This window comes from Pleurodeles waltl, chromosome 2_2, assembly GCF_031143425.1.
Source record: "Pleurodeles waltl isolate 20211129_DDA chromosome 2_2, aPleWal1.hap1.20221129, whole genome shotgun sequence".
In the NCBI taxonomy this organism is placed as follows: domain Eukaryota; kingdom Metazoa; phylum Chordata; class Amphibia; order Caudata; family Salamandridae; genus Pleurodeles; species Pleurodeles waltl.
In genome coordinates, this window is record NC_090439.1 from 3466652 (window position 1) to 3485589 (window position 18938).

General features: G+C 42.0%; 1 protein-coding gene across 1 annotated transcript in view; it reads left to right on the plus strand.

Annotated features, from left to right (window-relative positions):
* Positions 1-6837, plus strand: part of SMIM13 (small integral membrane protein 13) — an 82590-nt gene extending 75753 nt beyond the window's left edge. The window contains exon 2 of the mRNA XM_069219412.1: positions 4779-6837. Within this exon, the coding sequence (XP_069075513.1) occupies positions 4779-4972 (194 nt within the window). The 3' untranslated portion in view covers positions 4973-6837. The remainder of the gene's footprint in view (positions 1-4778) is intronic.
* Positions 6838-18938: the final 12101 nt, after the last annotated feature.

Here is an 18938-nt window from a genome sequence, read left to right on the forward strand (position 1 = left end):
TCCTATATCTTAGTTCTACAATCTCTGATAAAATGTCCATACCTCTGATAATAATGACATGCCTAATTCAGTCTTTGAGGACCCGTTATACCTCTTCCTCTGCTTCCTCCTCCTCCTCCTCCTCTACTACTTCCCTATATCCTTACATTGTCCTGTTGTTGTGGGTATTGGTGTTGAGTGGTCCCTGGGATCGAGGCCGCAGACATTGCAGTCATCTGAGTGGGAGCTGCCACTACAGTTTCTTCTTCTGCTCCTTTCTTTGCCAACTTCTGCTATACGATCTTGGCTGCTGCTTTGTTTTATTACTTCTTGTTTGTTCCTCTCTTTTCCTGTTTCTTCTTACAAAAAATAATGATGTGCATGTGTATCTCTATCTAGGGCTTTGCTTGTAGTGCCACTGTTATTTAGGCTATCCTGTACTTTAGAGGGTAAGCTTTTTTTCACCACGTTTTAAAATAATACAGCAGTTCCTCATGTTACCTCCCAACCCTGACCTACTTCTTGGATCCATTTCTCTTTCATCCTGTTAAGGAACTGAGCAGGATCCTCATTTGGTGCATTGACTGAGCCATGAGAGTTCCAAAATCTAGCCTGTCAGGATACATCTTCCTCAACTGATCCTAAATTGCTTTCCTTACTAAATTAAATGGATACCCATCATATCTAGTTTCAGTGAGGGTAACACTTCTCACTCCAGCCTTTTGAAATACAATGCCTGTTTCATCTCCTATAAGAGAACTAAGCTGACTTTTTATGTCCCCTACTGCTAAGGTAATGCCTGCAGTTGGTTTTCAAAAGCTCTAATCCATTCCCTCCTTCCACTGTAAGCAGCAGCAAAAAGGTTCAAAGATTTTCCTTGTCCGTTTGTGACCATGAAACTTAATGAGGTGCCCCAGGTCCCTTGCATATAGGGAGTATCTGATGTAAGGAAGTGGTAGAACGCTGCGGACAAGGCTGTCTAGCATAATCTGCCATCATGCAAACACTTCTGCATATAGGGATAATCCCAGTCAGGATCTCCCTCCCCATAAAGAATGCCATCTTCTGGATTCACCATATCATGTAGATCAAAAGATTCTTCTTCTGGCCATAAACGTATCTGTGATGCTAGTTGTTCAGTCCAATTTACTACATTTTCTCCATACAGCACAACAATGTGCCAGCTATTCGCTTCTTTTGCAACTCTCTCACGAAGGGGGAGATCTGTGCTGCGCAAAGCTGATTCAACACTCATTTGCTGCTCTGGTCTATCCTGTAGTGTCAATCCTTTCAGAACCGCACAATATCCCATCCCTTGGTCTGGTTGGCCATGTGTTCCCTGATGCTTCAGCTTTCCTAACTCCGGAAAAAATCTCCTGTTCTCCCTCCCTGAAATCAGCACTATCAGATAATCCCACTACACTTTTTTTTGTGTGATCCAGATCAATAAAGGGGTCTTTTTTGAATACCAATCTCATAGATGGAGTGCCTAACTTTTGAGTCGAAGCAGCTCACCAGTGCTATCCACACGCTTGTATATAGACTCTAACCTATTTGTTACTTTCCCAAATCTCCCTGAATCTGTCATGAAAAGTCATTGTGATAACCTTCTTTCCTCACTTCCCTTGCATCTCCCCTACTCTCACTTCACGATAACCACTCTTGAACACTTTCTGGTGAACCTGTAATGTCCCCCTTCTCCTTCCGCCAAGGTGGTAGACTACTTTTAGTCCTATTTTTTTCTTGAGATGCTGGCCATCGTGCCATACTAGCAGTTCTGTCCACATAGTCACTCCATTTGACGTCATCTCTATTTCTTCACTGTGAGGTAAACATTTGTTCCCTAACTACCATTCTTGCTGTGCCTCTCCTCTGCAACAAATGTGATAATGCTAATGAAACGTGTGAGTGGTCATCACTATCTCCTAAACTTTGTTCCTCGCTTCTGTCCACCTCGGGAGAGGCGGAGTCTAAACGTATGGTGTACTATACTTCTAATTTTCCTGAAAACTGGAATTCCCTTATCCTGGCTTGCTTCCTAGGCGTGCTCACATGTTTTGTCTTTGGCATTTGTGGAGCAACATTAGGGGTAGCTTGTGGGGAGTATGAAGGGGTCTCAATTTCGGGATTCTCATATCCCACTGTAACATCTTGTAGCTGCACCAGAGGGTAAATAATGGGTACCTTGGGAGAATTACTCAGGATCATATGGGGGTTGGGTAACTGGTAGGATACTAGGGGTATTCATTGTTGAGGAGTCCTTGAATTTTTAAAAAAATACTTGCCGTAAAGTTAGACTAGTTTCTTTTTTGTTGTAACTCTGATCCTTCATATTTACTCCTAAGGTATGTAACAATATGCTCAATTATTTTAGCATCAAATGTCCCTTCTTTTGGCCAGGGTTACATATGTTTTGGGTGTATTTAAACCATTCTAAACAATATTGTTGTAATTTTCTCTGATTATAAGGAAAGACCTTCTCCATTTGTTCAAAGGGTGTCCATAATTACTTTTCTTCCCACTCTGTCTGAATTTAACTATTTGTCTAGTTTTCGCACCAAAGTCCTGGGCGGTAGACCTACCCGACGGCCGCACTTCCCGAAATCTCGGGAAAACTAGCTCGAAAACTAGACAACGATAGTCCTTGGTATGCATTATCCCATGGAGCGTCATCCCCAGTTGAGGATGGCACTTATCTACCTAGATTGTTAGGTGCATAGCTCCTTAGTAAGTTGATACTTCTTTTACATACCGACATTACACTTTTGATATGTAGAATAGAGTAGGAGGCTTCTTTTTGTTGGTCCTGACGAAACACCATTAGATCTGTAGGGACTGGTTGGGCATGAAACATGTTGACCCAGACTAGTGATTGAGGAAAGTTCCCTCTGTCACCCCTTTATCTTGGTTGAGTGCTGGAACATTACTTCTATTCCACTCCGGAGTGCTTTTTAACCTTGACCAAGAACCCGTCTACCCAATAAAGTTTACGTTTCTTGAGGGTCCCGAACCCTTTTTCTCTTTAGCTCCTCTCAGGACGTAGGTCTGAATTCATTCCCACGTCTGCTTAACAACAGCACGCACTACTGATAAAGATCTCTGGCAAAGAGACACCCCCAACACACTAAAGAGCCTGTCCAATATTGCAACGACAGTCGGACGCGGAGCACGTCCTATGATGAAGCATGACATCCAAGGATGTGTGAGGGCTCTTGCTTCTAACCTGCATTGTGCCTACTGGAGTTCTGCTTACTTTTTTCTTGGAACAGTGTTCCTGTTATTTAGACCTCCTTAGTTCATGTAAAAAATTGTATTCATTGCATCAAACGAATACCTCCTTGGAATATTGTTGATTAGCTGTTTATGAGCCCGGCTCCATATAAGACAGAGCAGCTCCTTTTCTTTTTCACATTACTTTGTTGCATTTTTATTTATTTTTTGTATAAAAATACATGGGTTGTGGGTGAGGTTTGTATGGTGGGTTTCCTACAGAAATATCAGACACTACAACATGGGCCTTTACTCAGCAGGCCTTAACCTCTCAGGCATTACAACATGCTGACTTTTATAACACGTTGCAATACCACGCAGGGTTTACAATGCCTGCCTTTAGCCGACATTGCATCTTGTAAAGATATATATATATGTATATATATATATATATATATATATATATATGTATATATATATATATATATATATATATATATATATTCGTCAGCAAGAAAGAAGTGGCTCAAAAAGATGAACTCCTCAAAGAACAAAAATACTGACAACTTTTTAGCTTCTGCCTTTTTCTCTTCACCTCAACCCACACCTAAAATCGGTCCCAACTCCCTTTACCTCTGCCCACTCCAAACCATAAAATTATCCTTATTCCCCTTTTACCTCTGCCCACTCCAAACCCCTTTTATTTTTGTTTAAAGTACATAAAAAGTTATTTAAAAAATGTATATACTTACCTCCGTGCTAAAGTACTGCGGAATAAAGGATACGTGAAAAGCTAAAAACCTATTGAATGTACTTATCTTTGTTCTACTTACCTGCAGAGTAAAGGTAATGCGGGCGAGAAACTGCAGGGTAAAAGTAGCATGCTTTGTTGGAGACCTACTTTAAAACAAGGAAGAAAAGTGTTTTTTACTTTTTGGGGCAGAAGTTGTCAGAAATAATGCCTACATAGTGCACATGGGTGTTCATATGACTTTACCTTGCTTGCCTTTGCCACCATTGTTTTTTAAAGTTAACTTCTAACCTTCCTTTACCACTACCCAGTCGTAAATCCTAAAATTACCCTAACATCCCTTTACCATTTACCCCCTCAAATACCATAAATGTAGTTTTACTGTTACATGTGCATTAAAGATACTTTGTGGTAAAGGCTGTTTCCCACATGGGTAATTCCCTTCGTCTCACTGTGCTTTAAGGAGACTACTTAACTGAAGGATGTATAGCTAGCGCACCACACAAAAATGTACTTTGCATGGACATTTTGCAGTTTGTTTTTCTTTGCCCTCATTCTAATCTTTCATTAGCATAACATTACTTCATAAATGTCCTCGGTCAGTCGTCCAAGAGGTATGATATAGCAATTTTATCATTTGACCTGTGAAATATGCCGCCCCTTATGATCACTTATCATCACTTTGAACATTTTCTGCTCTATTAAAAATAAATATCATTCATGAGCTGACTTATCTTTGACTACTAATTAGCAGACTCCAAATTGTGTCGAAACTGCAAGTTGGCTTTTTGACATCCATTGACAAATGTTTCTGCTTCTTTTTCCCCAATCTCTGCAGGATGGTATGTGGTCTGGCAGCTGTTCTTGTCCAAATTCAAGTTCCTACGAGAGCTTATAGGAGACACAGTTGCTCTACAAGGAGACCATGAGCCATCAGAGTCTGAAAGTGAACAGGAGTCACAGTCCACTCCGCCCAGGCATCGACCTAAGTCAGCACGGCAGCGACGGGCACCTGCCGAAGAAGCAACTTAAAGGGTCTCCACTTTGAGGAAGTTTACATCAGCAGGGGGATACATTTAACTCTCTAGAAACCTCCACCCACAGTCTGCTACTTAATTTCCTGCCTTATATTAATGACAAGATTTGAAGGATCTAGTGAACAGCATTGCTGGGGATCTGTGTATGGAATGTAAATGATACACAGTGCTGGATTACAGGCATGGGCATTGAATTGCTGACAGGAAGATAAGTGTAACCACACCGCCACTAAAGGGGTTGTCCACTTTGGCTCTCCACCAGCATACTCCACTATCAACTCGCACCTTATGCTGAAACAGTAACTTTGCTTTCTTGTGTGTGTGTGTGTGTATTTGTGGCTTTAAGAGGATCTCAATTGCCCGCCACATATTTGTGTGGGGGATGACAAAAATAGATATGGCCTTTCCTACAGGAGGAAAGCCCCACAAATCTGTTGGTGGTTGATGGTAAGGCTATCACACAGGGAGGGTACTATATCCTAAAAGACAATGTTGCATCAAAGTGCACTCTTTCTGAAGAAATTGTGGTGTCGTTTAAAGGAACTACAACATGTTGAAGACGGTTGGAAGTCTTCGTATCACCGTCCGGTTGCCCGTTCATTGTACTTTGTCCGGCATGTGCAATGCACTTTGCTTCTTCAGGTTGTAAGGAGATGAAGTCTGCGGTCTTCGCTGAAGATTTTACTGGATGAATTGAATAAAGGGTTTATTTCTTTTGGTGAAAGAGAATTATAAAGGAGCCCATTGAAATGCGTAGATGGCCCACTGCAACGTCAATTAGTAGCATTGTGTGTGACCCAACATGCAGTCTTGAAACAAGGATGGAAGTGTGTACTACATCAAGGATTTGAAGCTTTTCAGAACTTTTGCGTTGTACAGCGCCACTGCTAACCGTCCAGGATTCTAAAGAGAAGGAAGCTGCGTGAATCGGCGCATACAACTGCGCCAAAGAAAGGAGCAGCCTTTTCCAACCTTTCTTTTGAAAACATCAAATGCAGCTTTAATTTTTTTTTTTTTTTTTATTTTGTTGTCCATCGCAGGTCAGTGTGGACAAACACCTTAAAGCAGCCTTGTTATACTTCCCAGAAACTCTAAGTATGTGGAAATATGTAAAGTTCTGATTGGAACCACCACAAAAACCTCCTTCTCGAACTCCAGTTTTAAAACGACTGAAGGAGCCCTTTGAGTTAGCTAGTTGAACTGCGCCCTGTTGTCTTTAAACCCTGTTGGAAAAGTGTGTTTTAAGGTTAGCACTATTCACTTAAAATGCCGAATGTGGGTCGTGAATCTGTCCTGTGTTAGTAGCAAATGGGCTGCATTGCATGTGTTCCTCCGCAGAACTGCTTCCAGGCACAGGCGCCTATTCATTTTTAACAAGGCTCAGTCTGTTCAATGTATTCATTGTACTTGATAGAACAACCACAATAATTGTCTGTCCTAGGTAACTACTTTGTTTCCATAAATCGCATGAATGCAATGGTATGGTTTTATTTAGTAGATATTGCCTTGGTAGTGAGAGGCACCTCTTCTTAATCTGATGTGCAAGCACTGGCAGTAGCTGTGTGTTAACGATGGTAGATATTTTCTTTAGCTAAATACTTTGCATCCCATCGAGAACCCTCAAGAGTCTTGTAAAAGGAATTATGCACTTGTCTGCAGTGTAACGGTATAAGCAAAAGAAAATCCCCGTTGGTACTTCTTGAGTTTACCGCAGCAGTGCGCTTAGTTCTCACGTTTCCATCCTTGTCAATTGTGCAGCATTAATCCTCGAAAGAAGGTAAAGAAGAAACATTGTTTTTATATAGTTACGGTTATGTGCACACTTAAGCTGTGCCTAAAAATACAGTTTTATTTTCACTACAGGGGTTTGTTTCCGTAGGTTTCAGATTTTATGTGTAGTGTAAGCCAGACAGTTTCAAAATTGTAGTACACAGTGCATGTTTGTGTACATAATGTCATGACTGAGGGAGTGCTAGAGCAGTATGGAAAGCTCGGATTTATTTTTCAGTTTAGGTATTGTGGTAACTTTTATATATTTAAAGTGACTCAAAAGACGTAGAAACTGCAAGTAGCAAGTGATGAAATATTAATTTGAATGGTTTGAGAGGTGGTGCCATAATCTAATGTTGGTATCGACGGAGGACCCCCTATGTTGAGACTTTAAATTATCTGGTGGAGGGGTCTCGGAAATAAAATATGCACGTCAAGTATTAATCCCTCGCCCTCACGAATATAATAGTGCATAGACCATCTTCCATTCTCATTAGAAGCAGAATGCACATGCAGCATTTGTTTGTTGTAAAATTTGAATTAACTTTTGCTCTGCAGAGATTTCCGTGATTGAAACCCCCTTCCAGTTCTAGTAAAGTCTGTGCTTCACCTTTGTTCTCAATGATGGAAAGACTGAAAGATGGGGTTGTCGGTTTCTCTGTTCCCTGTATCTATGTTAAGAAAAGGTCAGAAACTTGCAGGCTAATGGTCCTACAAATCTAACGATGCCCAGCATGCTCTTGAGCACAGTAGCCATCTTATGATACTAAAGGTCGTTGCATATGCTAGTTTGTAGGCTGTGCCCTTTTTTTGTTTTAATTGAGGTCAATTTCCATACGCACAACTTCTTCTCTATTAGAGGTGTTTAGCCAAGTAGAGCTTCCCATTTCCCACAAGTTTATCTTTAAAATATTGACGAATTTATACGTGGCCTCCAATATCCATTTCTACAAAATTGTGTTGGAAGGTTACATGATAAACCGAATCTAATGTAAATCGTAGCTGCTCATAGCTCAATCAGTTGACCATAAGATTACCCTGATACCTGCAACAAAGGTCACAGTTTTGAGGGACAACAGTGGCGACCCAGCCTTTCAGGTGTTTAGGTTGATTGAAAAAGTGTTATTAGGCTGATTCACACCTACCTTGAAACGGTCCATAGTGTGTGCTATATTATCGGTTAATATCATTCCTGCTTACCAGGGAGTTCCTTTTTCAGAGATCAAGTCATGTAAAAAGTCCTATAAGTAAAGCCAATAAAATGCAGAATAAGGTAACCCAGACACCCCACAACACATCAGTGCAGGGATGGTGCATGCAATTTGATGGAATGTCTGCGTTTATATTTTTCTGAAGGTATGGGTGTGAAATATAACCGTTCACAAAGGCATAACAACAATCTAAGAGAATTTGAAAGGATTAATTAGAAATCGTTTGCAGTCTGTTGAAAAATAAGGAAGGGAAACTGTACAACTTTGAAAATAATTGGTACAGCACAACTCTCTAGACTTATTTTCATGATTAATTTTAATGAGTTGACCTCAGTAATCTTGACTACTGCTATATAGCACCTTTAATCAAATATTTTGTGTTAATCTACTGTCGCATACATACAATGTGAAAGTACTGCACGTTGATGGAAACACACCAATAATAAAGTAAACCTGTTTCGGAATCCTTCCTATATACACTTTGTAGGTCCTTTGGCGGCGATGCATTAGAAGCTGAAGCCAAACATCGGCTGCCTTGTTGTCCACCAGGCCATTTTCACTTACTACAGACATTCAGTATCACCACAACTAGAATGAGGAGAGGAGTCCTGCAATAGGGCACACTTAGCGTTTTGTCATAAGACCCCCTGCTAGTGATACTCCCCCTTTTTATTCTAGTTTCTCGTGATTAAATCTTAATTTCACCTAATATATATATTTTTAAGAGGACTTTTGTTGGGCATTCCCTACATGTTTCACTGTTTAACAGTTTTTAGTTTGTTATTCGTTTTTGTTTTTAAAAAAAACCGTTTATTTCTTGTACTCATTGCTTATACCAGTGTTTTTCATTTAAATAGTTTGTTGAAAATGGTGCCTAGTACAAGAACAATTAATTTGGTGTCGAATTGCTAGTTACTAAAAAGAACCCGGAAAACAGCAAATGTGTAGTGTCTAACCACGGAAATCCTCCAAGAATCAGAGTTGCACTTTCATAAAGGAAGGTGAGAAATAAGCTAGAATAAATGCACAACAACCATTGCGTATGCCTGTGGCAAAAGTGTACTTGCACTGAACTCTGTACCATTTCCACCTTCATAGGACTGAATGGAACATCATCCATTAAGCTCTAACTGTGGAAGGTTAGTAGTTGTCTGTAAGGCACCACAAAGGGAGTAGTGACACTTCTGAGTGACCCTGAACTGCTAAAGGAGAATTTTTTCTGTTACTTATACAAAGGCTGTTACTTTCACTGCTGGGTCAGTTATCTTAAGTTATTGTTAATGAAGTTCTTGAATTACTGTAGCCTGTATTCTACACAACAAGAATTGTGTGCTGCTCTGATGTGAACAATGCTGTGGCAGAAAGGGAAATCCATATGCAGATGTCACTTATTTTTCCTACATACTTCGTTCTCATCTGCATGACTGCGTAACTACTTAGTTAATATATGCATAAAAGCCTGATAGGCTGAAATATTGTGTACATATGCAATTGGAACGGTTTATATGGCGATTCTTGCAGATTTGACTACCCCCTAAAATGCCCCTCTTCACTTTTGATGATGCTAATAATTGGGTGTCGTGACTTTAGGTACAGTGACTAATTGTATGAAAGCAGTAAGGGCAGCCGTTCACACACAAGGTGCAACCCCAACCGGCTTACAGTATGAAAGACGTGGAAACGGTTGTTCTCAGTAGAAGTGGGAATAGGAAGAGGACATTAAAGTAAAACCTCTGAAGATCTCATGCTCCAGCAGTAAACAAATAGTCCTTTCAAGGGTGTGTGCCACAGCCTCATGCCAGCTCACCCTACTAATGGAACCCACGTCGATGGACCAGTGTTCAATACACGTTTGTCATCCTGCATTTCGATTCTTTCACCACCCGAAAGGAAAATACTACTTCTAGTAAGCATTAATTTTTAGTGCAGGTAATATCAGCACCGAGCTGGCATGTTCCTGTAAGTGTGATATACGTTTTTCCTCCATTTGTGGGATGGGCGTCTGCAATAAAAATTGTTATGCAAGTCAATGTCTTGTCTCATGCAACCTGCAGAATCTTGCCCGTGGCTTTGGCGTACAATAGTTATTTTTAGAGTTGAGAGTTCAGATGTCTCAGGCCAGGATATGTTGGGGATCATTTATACAACATCTTCACTTTTGTCTTTTTTTTTTTATATATAATTTACAAGGAATTAGACTTGTTAAATATCTTTGTTTCTATGCATTGTCCATTTTATTTCCTCAGTAGATCGAGGAGCCCTTTTCACCCACTTTGTAAGTTTAAATGCGTAGCATAGATATTCAAGGTTTGCTTTGAATGTGGGGTGAAGCGGTTGCAGCATTTACAACTACACCATTAATTCTGTATTTCATAAACTTTGCAAGATCGTTAATTTTCATTTGTCAAAGGAATGTAAATTGAAAGTGCTTTGTCTGCATATTTAAGTGCGAGTGCAATTTTGAGTACAGTGAATGTTCCTGATTATAACATTTTCTTAATAATTTTTTGAAGAGATCGAAAAGCATTTTAATTTTCTAAACAATTTGCCTTCATGCATTTAGCTTCAATGTAATTTAGAGGTTTTGTTTCAGTAAGTCGTTTATTTGTGTGCATTTCACGTCTCATCGTTTCTCTTGAGTGTTTACTGTCCTAAGTTGTGAAACTCTTTTTGTTAACATTTTTAAGATGGTTATTTTTGTTAAAATAAGTTCTGAAAATCTTAGCACATGTATTTTGTTTAGTTTGTTAATATGAACCAGAGGGTTTGTATTTTTAGTTTTGACAAAAAACAGTTGTACATTACTGAATTCTATGCAGTTCTGTCACCGCCCACTGAGAGATGTACCACACCACACCACAGCATGCATGCAGTGGCAACTTGCTTGTTGACATAGGGTTTATGCTGGTTTAGACTAGAGCGTGTTTTGTGGTACTCCTTTACAAAGTCATTCGTGCTCCCTATAATTGTGATTATGTATATTGTTAGTTACCGCTACAGTGTTGACAATTAGAATACTGTACCACGTTCATTTTGGTATAACTGTAGTCATCATGTCTAATAATTATACTGACTGTGTAACTTGAATAAACAAGGCTTATTTAACTAAATTCTATTTTGTCTGCAATTATTACATGTTTAATGATCACGTTTTTTACAGGTGCATTAGCTAAGTTGGTATCTGGATGTTTCCTTGCAGAGATGTAGCATAATTCTAGAACAATAAAAACAATTAACATCTGCGTACAACTCCGATGCAATAAATGCGTTTCTGCTTCCCAAATAATTGTATACAGCCCTTTAAGTTCAGAAATTGAGGTTTTCTAGTGTGTCGTTTTTCTGAATGTTGGTGAATATGTTGTAATTGTTAGTTCAAAATGAACTGTTTAAAAAAAAAAAAAAAATGTATTTATTTTGAAAATATTTTTGTTGAAAAGTTCTGAAACTAAACTTTTAAAATTTATAAATATTTGCCCTGGCCATGACTTTTAATTACTGCAGCCTAGCAGATAACTATCACATCTCCAGCCCTGGCCGATTTGGACGTCTGAGCCACTTTGTGGGTGTAAGTTGTATTGATGATCAAAGTTCGAATTTGATATAGTTCTTTTTAACCCCTTAGCTGCCAGGCCTTTTACCCCCTCCTGAGCTACGCTTTTTTTTTTTTTGCCTATTTGGAATAGTTCTCGCTTGGGCCCTCATAACTTTTTGTCCACATAAGCTACCCACGCCAAAATTTGCGTCCTTTTTTCCCAACATCCTAGGGATTCCAGAGGTACCCAGACTTTGTGGGTTCTCCTGAAGGAGGCCAAGAAATTAGCCAAAATACAGTGAAAATTTCGTTTTTTTAAAAACATAAATGGGAAAAAAGGTCTGCAGAAGAAGGCTTGTGGTTTTTCCCCTGAAAATGGCATCAACAAAGGGTTTGCGGTGCTAAAATCACCAGCTTTCAGGAACAGGCAGGCTTGAATCAGAAAACCCAATTTATCAACACCATTTTGGCATTTTACTGGGACATACCCTATTTTTACGATATTTTTGGTGCTTTTAGCCTCCTTTTGAGTCAGTGACCGAAATGGGTGTGAAACCAATGCTGGATCCCAGAAACCTAAACACTTCTGAAAAGTAGACAAAATTCAGAATTCAGCAATGGGTAATTTGTATAGATCCTACAAGGGTTTCCTGCAGAAAATAAGAAATAAAATAAAAAAAATATATGGGAATTGAGGTTAAAAAACAGCCATTTTTCTCTACGTTTTACTCTGTAACTTTTTCCTGCAAAGTCAGATTTTTGAAAGCAATATACTGTTACGTCCGCTGTACTCTTCCGGTTGTGGGGATATATAGGGCTTGTAGGTTCATCAAGAACCCTAGGCATCCCAAGCCAATAAATGAGCTGCACTTTGCAGTGGGTTTTCATTCTATACCGGTTATACAGCAATCCATTTGCTGAAATATAAAGAGTCAAAAATAGGTATCAAGAAAACCTTTGTATTTCCAAAATGGGCACATGATAAGGTGTTGAGGAGCAGTGGTTATTTGCACATCTCTGAATCCTGGGGTGCCCATACTAGCATGTGAATTACAGGGCATTTCTCAAATAGATGTCTTTTTTTACACACTGTCTTATATTTGGAAGGAAAAAATGTAGAGAAAGACAAGGGGCAATAACACTTGTTTTGCTATTCTATGTTCCCTCAAGTCGCCCGATAAAAATGGTACCTCACTTGTGTGGGTAGGCCTAGTACCCGTGACAGGAAATGCCTCAAACCCCAACATGGACACATCACATTTTTCCACAGAAAACAGAGGTGTTTTTTGCAAAGTGCTACCTGTGGATTTTGGCTTCTTGCTTAGCCGGCACCTAGGGAAACCCACCAAACCTGTGCATTTTTGAAAACTAGAGAACTAGGGGAATCAAAGATGGGGTGACTTGTTCAGCTCTCACCAGGTTCTGTTACCGAGAATCCTTTGCAGACCTCAAAATGTGGCTTAAAAAACACTTTTTCCTCACATTTCGGTGACAGAAAGTTCTGGAATCTGAGAGGAGCCACAAATTTCCTTCCACCCAGCGTTCCACCAAGTCTCCCGATAAAAATGGTACCTCACTTGTGTGGGCAGGCCTAGTGCCCGCAACAAGAAATGCCCCAAAACACAAAGTGGACACATCACATTTTCTCAAAGAAAACAGGTGTTTTTTGCAAACTGCTACCTGTGGATTTTGGTCTCTAGCTCAGCCGCCACCTAGAGGAACCTACCAAACCTGTGCATTTTTGAAAACTAGAGACCTAGGGGAATCAAAGATGGGGTGACTTGTTCAGCTCTCACCATGTTCTGTTACCCAGAATCCTTTGCAAACCTCAAAATGTGGCTAAAAAAACACGTTCCTCATATTTCGGTGACAGAAAGTTCTAGAATCTGAGAAGAGCCACAAATTTCTTTCCACCCAGCGCTCCCCCAAGTCTTCCGATAAAAATGGTACCTTACTTGTGTAGGTGGGCCAAGTGTTTGTGACAGGGAAGAGCCAAAACGTGTCGAAATTGAGGGTGGTTCCAAAGTGGGTCCAAAAAGGCAGTTTGAAAAAAAAAAACATTTTTAGGCTGACAAGTGCAGCAGAAATTTTATCGGTATAGATGAGACAATGCTAGGTGGTAGGAATTTTGTGGATTACTGCAGATTCTGGAAGGTTCCATCACAAAAATGTTGGAAAAATGTGTGCTTTCCAGCAAAGTTGCAGGTTTTCAGGGCATTGTGGGTAAGGAAATGGTGCGAGTGCATGTGAAACACACCACCCTGGAATCAACTAGATGTTTAGTTTTCAGATGTGTCTACGTCTTGTGTATTTTTCTACATGGCAGCGTCCCAAAGTAAAAAAAAAAAAAAAAAGGCCTAAACATATTTTGCCCCCTCCCCCTGGGGAGTGACCCTTGCGTTAGTATATTAAAAAAAAAAAAAATTCCCTGGTGCCTTGTGGTTCGGGGGCATAAATGGCCTAATAATAATTTGCCCCCCCTGGAGCAACCCTTGCCCAATGGGCCGCTCCCCTTACTTGAAATAGCCCCCACAAAAAAATATTCCCTGGTGTCTAGTGGTTTCTGACCCCCCCCCCCCCCCCAAGGGATGCAGAAATGGCCAAATAATGATTTCACCCCTCCCCCCCCCCCCCACCCCACCCCCACCCCGGAGCGACCCTTGTCCAAGGGATCGCTCTCCAAACATAAAAAAAATAAACAAAAACAATAAAAAAAATTATCCCTGGTGTCTAGTGGCTTTCTAGGCGGGGGGCAGAAAGGGCCTAATAATAATTTGCCACCCCCTGGAGCGACCCTTGCCCAAGGGGTCGCTCCCCAAACATACAAAAAAAATAAAGAACATGTTCCCTGGTGTCTAGTGGATTTCTGCCCCCCCCGGGGGGCCAAGCGGCCTAATAATATTAGACCGATCTGCCCCCCGGGGGGGCAGAAATGACCTAGAAATAATTTTCCCCCCGAGGAGCAGCCCTTGCCCAAGGGGCTGCTCCCTTTACTTGAAATAGCCCTAAAAAATATATAGTCCCTGGTGTCTAGTGGTTTCTGCCCCCCCTGGGGGCAGATAGCAAGGCCGATCTGCCCCCAGGGGGGAAGAAATGGCCTAATAATAATTTGCGACCCCTTGCCCAAGGGGTTGCTCCCCAAACATACAAAAACAAAAAAAAGAATATTTTCCCTGGTGCCTAGTGGATTTCTGCTCCCCCTGGGGGCAGATTGGCCTAATAATTTTAGGCCAATCAGAAATGGCCTAGGAAACATTTTGCCCCCAGGGGAGTGACTGTTGCCTAAGGGGTCGCTCCCTACAAATAAATAAAAAAAAACAATCCCTGGTGTCTAGGGGGGTTTCTGCCCCGGGGGGCAGAAACAGGCCAAAGTAAATTGCCCCCCTGGAGAGCTCTCCTTATGAAAAAAAAATAAAAAATCCCTGGTGTCTAGTGGCATTTCTGCTGCCCGATCGCATCCCGATTGGGCAGTAGAAATGCTCAGAGAAGCCTGAAAGGAGAGGAAAGGCCTCTGTTCTTCCAGCGCTGGAGGGAAGTCCTCTGATGAAGTTATCAGACGCCGTGGGGGTGGGGTCACGGGGGTGGTAATGTGGGTGTAAGGGGTAGCGATTCCCCTTCTATCCCTGCCTAGGGGAGGGGTGTGCCTGGCCATCGGGGTCCCCTAGCAGGATGAGTTGATCTCGTCCAAGGCACCAGGGAACCGGCGCCTGGGCACACAAGGGGTTAAGCTACATATTTTCATACTAAACATGTTTTTTTAAAACTAAGTGGTTCAAACAAAAAGCTTTTCAAGCTAACATGTTCATAACGTCTACATATCTAATATTTGATTAGTACCTACGAACAATACAACTTGCTTTACTCCCAGAACTTTTCCCTTTCTTACAACCTACATAGTTTGTGGGTTAAACTTTGCCATTAACACATGGGGGCAAAGCTGGTGTTCCATACTTGTACAAGACACTGTTCGATCACTCCTCATAAATCTCCATGAGATAGTAAACTCATTGAAATTATCTATCGGAGCTACTCTGGACTCAATGTCGGAGCGCCTAAAGGGGGTGGAGTCTAGTCTTGAGGCAGGCCTTGAAACAATAAAGTCCTTACAACGGGAAGACACTCATTTTACAAGCAAGGATCCCGGGAACACATTGCGGTCCTTAGAACACCGAGAACAACACACAATCTATTCCGTCTAACAGGCCAATTAGAATACATCGAAACGTTAACTCCCAGAATGAGCCCCAACCTTACCCAATAGCTTCTTCTATGAACCAATATAACCAACCCTCATTTTTACCTCATAATCTTTCTTCAGATAAAAAGTTCTAAATCCCACTTTATGCAAGACAGCGAGTAGTGCTATGCGCAGGGCAGCGAATACCTATTCCTATTCAAATCCAGGGAGAAATATAAATAGCAGGCCTAGATCGCCGAATTTCGCTTACCTCCCTAGTGGCTTGTTACATCTTCCCCCAGAGGCTACACCATATGTTGTGGTCTTGGCTAATGTTCCACCGATAGATGGCAAAGAACGAGAAACTTGGACGGCCTTGAGAAACAAGGCCCTTAATTGGATCGGGGCCCGAATGAGCCCTGGAATGGTGAGGACTCTTTTTGATGATATAAAAATGGTCAGAAGAATTAAATGGATAGGAACCAGTAGGAAAGCGCTGATGGGAGATTGTGTGGTCCATTCTTTTGGCTCACCAAATTTAGTGAATAGGATTATTCTTGACTTAGGAGCCAGACAAGCTACTTTACAAGGAATCTCGCTATTACCCCTGGGATATTTTTATCAAAGACCAGAGGGGAACAGATTTCCAAAAATCATTTTAATCAGGTTGCTAGCACACCACACTGTAAATCGCTGGTTTTGCTGTAGTCCTTAATACAGTTAGTTTTTTTTTTATTTTGTGCATTCACTCCAATACCTGTTTTGTCAAGGTGGGTGTTAACCTATGTCTTAGTCGAATCTCAGATTTATAGTGTTAAACCCAATTTCCTCTTTAAACAAGTTCATATATCTTATTCAGCGAAGTATTTTGTGCTGCTCTAGTCAGTATGCTGTGTGCCTATTAACCGGTTCTGGGCCCAGGACGTAATGGTTACGTCCTGAGGCACAGTGCTGCTGTGCCCAGGACGTAACCATTACGTCCTTGTCACAGAGCCCAGAGCGCTCCCTCTGTGGGGTAAGTCAGGGATGGAAGGGGAAGCCCTTCCCCTCCCCCCTGCCCGTGACATCAGCGTGATTGAAAGAGAAATGCAAAGCATTTCTCTTTCGATCACGTGGGGGAGGCCCAGAGAGGCTTCAAAGGGAAGTAAATGTATTTCATTCCCATTGAAGTCTCTCCAAGCGTTTCAAAAGCCGGATTGCTTGCAATCCGGCTTTTTAAACATCCACCTTCACCAGGGATTTTTTTTGTTTTTTTTAAATGGACATAAGGGAGCGACCCCTTGGGCAAGGGACGCTGCTGGGGGGGGGGGGGGGGGGGGGGGTCATTTTTTGGGAAGGCCTTTCTATTAGGCCGATCTGCCCTTGGGGGGGGGGGGGGGGGGGGGCAGAAACCTTTAGGCACCAGGGATCTTTTTTTTTTTTTGTTAGTTTACTTTCTTGTTTTAGGTGTGGGGAGCGACCCCTCAGGCAAGGGTCGCTCCCCTAGGGGGAAAATTATATTTAGGCCATTTCTGCCCCCCCCCCTTGGGGGCAGATTGGACTATTTTGATGAGGCCAATCTGCCCCCAAGGGGGACAGACACCACTAAACACCAGGGAGTTTTTCTTTTTTTTTTTTTGTTGTTTAACAGATGGGGAGCGACCCCTTGGACAAGGGTCGCTCCCCTGCAGGGGAAAATTGTATGTAGGCCATTTCTGCCCCCTTTGGGGGCAGATCGGCCTATTTTTGCTACGCCAACCACTAGGCACTGGGGATATTTTTTTTTTTGGGCGCCAATGTCATGCAGGGGGAGTGACCCTGTAGGCAAGGGTCGCACCCGGGGGGGTGGGGGTTGATAGAGTGGGGGGGGCAAATTTATTTTAGGCCAGATCGGCCTATTGTTATTGGAAACCTCTAGGCGCCAGGGTAAATATTTTTTTTGTTGTTTGTTTTTTTAGAGATGGGGAGCAACCCAATAGGCAAGGGTCGCTCCCCTGGGGGGCAAATTGTATTTAGACCATTTCTGCCCCCCTTGGGGGCAGATTGGCCGATTTTAGGTAAATCTGCCCCCAAGGGGGCAGAAACCAATAGGCACCGGGGATTTTTTTTTTGGCGCCAATGTCACGCAGGGGGAGCGACCCCCGTAGGCAAGGGTCGCTCCGGGGGGGGGGGGGGGCAAATTAATTTTAGGCCATTTCTGCAATAGTAATTAGGCCGATCTGCTCCTGGGGGGGGGGGGCAGAAACCTCTAGGCACCAGGGCAAATTTCTATTTTTTTTTTGTTGTTTTTTTTTTTAGAGATGGGGAGCGACCCATTAGACAAGGGTCGCTCCCCTAGGAGGCAAATTGTATTTAGACCATTTCTGCCCCCCTTGGGGGCAGATTGGCCGATTTTAGGTCAATCTGCCCCTGAAACCACTAGGCACCTGGGATTTTTTTTTTGGTGCCAATGTCACGCAGGGGGAGCGACCCCGTAGGCAAGGGTCGCTCCCAGGGGGCGGGGGGAACAAATTTATTTTAGGCCATTTCTGCCCCCCCCCTGGGGCCGGCTGAGCTAGAGGCCAAAATCCACAGGTAGGCACTTTGCAAAAAACACCTCTATTTTCTGTGAAAAAATGTGATGTGTCCACGTTGTGTTTTGGGGCATTTCCTGTCACAGGCGCTAGGCCTACCCACACAAGTGAGGTATCATTTTTATCAGGAGTCTTGGGGGAATTCTGGGTGGAAGGAAATTAGTGGCTCCTCTCTGATTCCAGAACTTTGTCACCAAAATGTGAGGAAAATGTTTTTTGTTCTTTTTTAGCCAAAGTTTGAGGTTTGCAAAGGATTCTGGGTAACAGAACCTGGTCAGAGCCCCACAAGTCACCCCATCTTGGATTCCCCTAGGTCTCTAGTTTTAAAAAATGCACAGGTTTGGTAGGGTTCCATAGGTGACGGCTGAGCTAGAGGCCAAAATCTACAGGTAGGCACTTTGCAAAAAACACCTCTGTTTTCTTTTAAAAAAAAAAAATGTGATGTGTCCACGTTGCGTTTTGGGGCGTTTTCTGTCACGGGCGCTAGGCCTACCCACACAAGTGAGGTATCATTTTTATCGGGAGACTTGGGGGAACATAGATTAGCAAGACAAGTGTTATTGTCCCTTGTCTTTCTCTAAATTTTTTCCTTCCAAATATAAGAGAGTGTGTAAAAAAGACATCTATTTGAGAAATGCCCTGTAATTCACATGCTAGTATAGTCACCCCGGAATTCAGAGATGTGCAAATAACCAATGCTCCTAAACACCTTATCTTGT